The 5,552-nt window shown below is 40.4% G+C and overlaps 1 protein-coding gene across 1 annotated transcript; it reads right to left on the bottom strand.

The window, feature by feature from the left end:
- Positions 1-690: 690 nt before the first annotated feature.
- LOC106900561 (methylmalonyl-CoA mutase, mitochondrial-like) lies at positions 691-5,247 on the bottom strand. The gene is made up of 2 exons (XM_014962648.1): positions 4,840-5,247; positions 691-1,073 (listed from the first exon to the last, which is right to left on the bottom strand). The coding sequence occupies exons 1-2, from the start codon at positions 5,216-5,218 to the stop codon at positions 691-693; spliced, it is 762 nt and encodes a 253-aa protein (XP_014818134.1). The 5' UTR covers positions 5,219-5,247.
- Positions 5,248-5,552: the final 305 nt, after the last annotated feature.

The raw sequence follows: 5,552 nt of genomic DNA, 5'->3' as shown, positions 1-5,552 counted from the left end.
GATCCCTTCCAACTCAAACCATTTTATGACAGCAGAAGAAGGAAGGATCAGATAATTGTTCTACCAACATTCACAAACAATCCACTCTTTGTCGATTGCGAATACAACCCATCTCTGTTAAATGGTATTTGCAGATCTAAATGTTACATGCTTTTACCTTTTTGTGCTATTTCTTGTGCTTAAACTATCACCCACCATGATAAATCTCCTTCTCCATTACAGGCTGTGTTCCAACTCTCCAACAAAAACACAGCTAAGGAAACAACCGGTAGTACTGAACTTCCACTCATCAGTTCAGGACTTCCCTCCTTTCATGATCTGCTTTTCATACTCAATTTCACAGCAGAAGTCCTCCAGGATTTCTTACCTCTTCACTCCTCCTTATAGCTGTGAAAGGCTTCTTAAGTTTGTGGCTTCTTACTTTCTATGCAAAGGACAGCCTGTCTGTTACTTGCCTCCAAGCTTCCCGCCGCCTTTTTAGGATTAGGCTCACCTTAATCTGACTTTGATTTGGATTGACTTAAAAATCTTAAAATTAATGCTGTAAGTGATTTGGGATCTTCACTTCTCCTCCCGGCCCCTTCCAAAACCACATCATTCTTCACTATGACAGGTCTTCCCATCTTCTGCTTTGTTCTCCAAAGTGCCTCATAAATAGTTAACTATATATAATAACCGAAGTAAATACATTTAAATGATAAATACCTTTGAAGTGTACTGGAAGATGTCAGCAATAATCCGCATGGATGGTTCTGGGGGGAAAATGTAAGTATTTCGGACCATGAACTCCTTCAAGATGTCATTTTGGATTGTCCCTGTCAGCTTGGCCTGAGGCACTCCCTGTTCTTCTCCAGTGACAATGAACGTTGCCAACACGGGAATGACTGCCCCGTTCATTGTCATAGAAACCGACATTTTCTCTAGAGGAATTCCATCAAAAAGGATTTTGGTGTCTTCCACTGTATCAATGGCAACTCCAGCCATTCCGACGTCTCCTCGAACTCGTGGATTGTCTGAATCATAACCACGGTGGGTGGCTAAATCAAAAGCAACAGATAATCCCTGCTGGCCAGCTAAATGAAAAAGAAAAAAGAAAACAAAAAAAAAACAACAGAGAGAGAAATTCAGAAGTGTTGAACAGACTTGCATTACGACTGGATCTAAATTTATCAATTTTATTTTACATTATCTAAGCCTGGACAACAAACCAATTTTTGCTGTTCAACACTGTTCCCTCCCCAAACCTGTCCAAGGTCTTCTAGGCCTAAACTTTAAATAAAAAAGCTTTTAGATGAAAAAAAAGAAATATTGTAGTCCTTCTAGCTGAGTCACACAATCAGCTTAACAAATTACTGAATAACAGTTTAGCCACAAGTTATAAATGTGATAGACAGACAGTATCAGGGCTTATATATATAAATTCTACTTAGCTTAGCTGGAGACACAAGTGTGATAAATTAGGTCACATTACCTTCTCTTTATCACAAATTAAACACACACACACTGACTGTTACCCTGGCTCTTGTGACGTACATTGTTTATTTGTAAAGCAAAGTGATGCATTTCTAAACCTGCAGAAGGAGAAAATTACTCATATAAAGCAGGGAACGGGGCAGTTAGAGCTCTTGGCAGACTTGTTGCTGCAACCTGAAAGCAGCATCCGAAACTCTGCTACCCCCAGCATTCACCCTCCCACCAGCACTGCTGTTCCTTCTCAATGTCAGCAGAGCTCTTAACTGTCAGATGCCAGCTATTGTCTTTGAGCCAAAAAACTAGGTGTTAGTGCTAAAGTGTAATGACAAAAAATTAAATTTCTGCCTAGTTTCAAGAAATGGAAATTTCAGAAATCATGAGAACTGATAATTAATTTTTTTTCAGCATCCCTCCAATTACAGAAGATTTTAAGTATTAAAAATACTTTACAAATAGGTCAGATTCAGAAGCTATACTAAATAATTCAGTATTAATGCAACCATTAACAGAAGAAGAGAGATTAAATATTGCAACATCAAAACTCTATAAATAAAGATGAAAAATTCCTGGCAGCAAACATTGTTGAGTAACGGAGCTGTGCTACCAGCTAACCCAAATGTGAGCACTTCCACTTCAGCAGCAACATTCAGCAGTAAGACAGAATATATTCAGAATAATCTGCCTATTGAAATGTTTGTTTGCAAACCTCTAATACTCTGTATTTATCATTTCTTTATTTACTGAGAGTTTTAGAAATGAAAAGAATCAAGAATACTTGCAAGAATACAGCAGCAGCTAATATTGCTTCATATTAGCTAACCACGGTATGACAAGAGGTAAAAATCCCCAAACAACTCTTCCTCCCTTGCCCTAAACAGTGACGTTTTGAGTAGAAAGGCCTGTAAAGTGGGAAATCAAAGTTGTCACAGATTTATTACTCAGAAGCCTGTTGTTTTGACTAGTAAGGTTTAATTAGCTTCAAACAATTGCCAAAGTGTATGGCTGGGGTAAAACTAATGCTCCATTCTATCATGAACAACTTTTTAGCAGTGGTTTTACAAACACACTGACTGTTACCCTGGCTCTTGTGACAAACATTGTTTATTTGTAAAGCAAAGTGAAACACTTCTAAATGCTAAATGCTTCATTCTATCATGAATAACTTTTTAGCAGTGGTTTTACAGTGCCTATCTCAATAGTATATTATGATAACACTCTGGCTATTAGCTAAACTAATTGCTGCAAAGCACAATACTCCACAGAAATATTGGGAAAACTGCTGTCAAGTAAGGAAAATACGAATACTTTTAGGAAGCTGGCTTTACTACTACACCATGAGTGACACTATTCATATGTATTTATATGAGTTCATGTAAAACTTTTAACATGAGGAGGAAACACAAAATGTCAGAATGCCCTGAAGTGCTAAGTGTCGAAGTTGAACAGATTTTTTCCACTATAATCTCCTCTCACAATCACAAAATGAATGTAAGGTGCTCCATGATTTCTGTTGATTGGACCCTGGGGTGCAGCCAAGTTTTGCCTCTGTCAGTGTCAAGGCAGAATAACTAAAAATAGCTTTTAACGCATTCACTTTTTCACCTCAATAGCAAAATGAAGCAAAGACAGTTTCACAGAATCACGGAATGATATGGGGTTGGAAGGGACCTCTGGAGATCATCTAGTCCAACCCCCCTGCCAGAGCAGGTCCTCCCAGAGCAGGTTGCACAGGAACGTGTCCAGGCAGGTTTTGAATGTCTCCAGAGATTGTAGTCCTTCTAGCTGAGTCACACAATCAGCTTAACAAATTACTGAATAACAGTTTAGCCACAAGTTATAAATGTGATAGACAGACAGTATCAGGGCTTATATATATAAATTCTACTTAGCTTAGCTGGAGACACAAGTGTGATAAATTAGGTCACATTACCTTCTCTTTATCACAAATTAAACACACACACACTGACTGTTACCCTGGCTCTTGTGACAAACATTGTTTATTTGTAAAGCAAAGTGAAACACTTCTAAATGCTAAATGCTTCATTCTATCATGAATAACTTTTTAGCAGTGGTTTTACAGTGCCTATCTCAATAGTATATTATGATAACACTCTGGCTATTAGCTAAACTAATTGCTGCAAAGCACAATACTCCACAGAAATATTGGGAAAACTGCTGTCAAGTAAGGAAAATACGAATACTTTTAGGAAGCTTTACTACTACACCATGGGTGACACTATTCATATGTATTTATGAGTTCATGTAAAACTTTTAACATAAGGGGGAAACACAAAATGTCAGAATGCACTGAAGTGCTAAGTGATAACACTCTGGCTATTAGCTAAACTAATTGCTGCAAAGCACAATACTCCACAGAAATATTGGGAAAACTGCTGTCAAATAAGGAAAATACGAATACTTTTAGGAAGCTGGCTTTACTACTACACCATGAGTGACACTATTCATATGTATTTATATGAGTTCATGTAAAACTTTTAACATGAGGAGGAAACACAAAATGTCAGAATGCCCTGAAGTGCTAAGTGTCGAAGTTGAACAGATTTTTTCCACTATAATCTCCTCTCACAATCACAAAATGAATGTAAGGTGCTCCATGATTTCTGTTGATTGGACCCTGGGGTGCAGCCAAGTTTTGCCTCTGTCAGTGTCAAGGCAGAATAACTAAAAATAGCTTTTAACGCATTCACTTTTTCACCTCAATAGCAAAATGAAGCAAAGACAGTTTCACAGAATCACAGAATGATATGGGGTTGGAAGGGACCTCTGGAGATCATCTAGTCCAACCCCCTGCCAGAGCAGGTCCACCCAGAGCAGGTTGCACAGGAACGTGTCCAGGCAGGTTTTGAATGTCTCCAGAGAAGAAGACTCCACCACCTCTCTGGGCAGCCTCTACCAGGGCTCTGCCACCCTCATTATGTTCAAGTTTGTGCCCATTTCCTCTTGTCCTGTCCCTGGGCACCACTGAAAAAAGACTGGCCCCACCCTCCTGACACCCACCCTTTAAGTATATAAAGGCATTGATCAGATCCCCCCTCAGTCTTCTCTTCTCCACACTAAAAAGACCCAAGTCCTCAGCCTTTACTTGTAAGAGAGATGCTCCAGGCCCCCAATCATCTTTGTAGCCCTCTGCTTTACCCTCTGCAGCAGTTCCCTGTCCTTCTTGAACAATTCCTTCAGAATTGGATCGTTCAGAAATGATCCAATTTCCCAGAGCTAACGAAATACAGCACCACTGGCAAAGCTTATCAGAAATCAAAACTCATAAGACGGAATAATTACATTCACCATGTGAATGTTCCCCATTGCTTTGCAAGGCCATGTTGTTTCCCAAACCAGGTGTCTCACCTTTAATGTTGTCCTTGTAGAACTTGTTGCTCTCCTCCACTGTACTGAAGCCAGCATATTGGCGGATAGTCCACGGCCTGTAGGTGTACATGGTCGGGTAGGGTCCTCGAGTGAAAGGTTTCACCCCCGGCAGCTCCTCAGGGAGATCTTCCGTGTCCCTTTTGGAGTATAAGGGCTTGATGTCGATCCCCTCTGGTGTGTGCCAAATTAAATCCTTGGGATTCTTGCCCTTGAGCTGCTTTTCAGCAAGGGCAGCCCACTCGGGGTGCAGTGGCTGCCTGTGCAGCGACCGCCACGCGAGCCTGGGGGCTGGAAGCTGTGCCAGGCACGTGCCGTGGTGGGGCCGCAGGCGGAGGAGAGCATCCTTGGCTCTGAGCATGTCTGCCCCACGGCTGGTGAGTACGGTGTAAGCTGAAGAAAATAAAAGCACATATTTAGCATTATCAGACAAATCCGACATGGGAGAAGTGAGCATGGAAAGGTCACGCAGTTTGCTAAAGCCAAAACTAAAGAAAAAACTAAATGTTTTTATTCACTTACTCATTATTCACTGCCTCCCCTTGACCAGACAATGCATAAAATAGAGTTCAAGAAAAAGCCTACATTTTTTTCTAGTTAAGGAAAGCCTTCCTACAAGTCGTCTACATCTGCGTATGAAATGTGTAACTTATTTCAGTACCCTAAGCAGCACCATCATTAATTAGTCACTGTGA

The sequence above is a fragment of the Calidris pugnax genome, unplaced genomic scaffold (genome assembly GCF_001431845.1).
Source record: "Calidris pugnax isolate Ruff unplaced genomic scaffold, ASM143184v1 scaffold2102, whole genome shotgun sequence".
NCBI classification, from domain to species: domain Eukaryota; kingdom Metazoa; phylum Chordata; class Aves; order Charadriiformes; family Scolopacidae; genus Calidris; species Calidris pugnax.
This window is presented reverse-complemented; position numbering and strand designations above follow the sequence as displayed.

Coding starts and splice junctions, on each gene's coding strand:
- LOC106900561 (XM_014962648.1), bottom strand. CDS start 5,218: ATGCTCAGAGCCAAGGATGCTCTCCTCCGCCTGCGGCCCCACCACGGC. Junction 1,074..4,839: donor CTACAAGGACAACATTAAAG/GTGAGACACCTG, acceptor TTTTTCATTTAG/CTGGCCAGCAGGGATTATCT.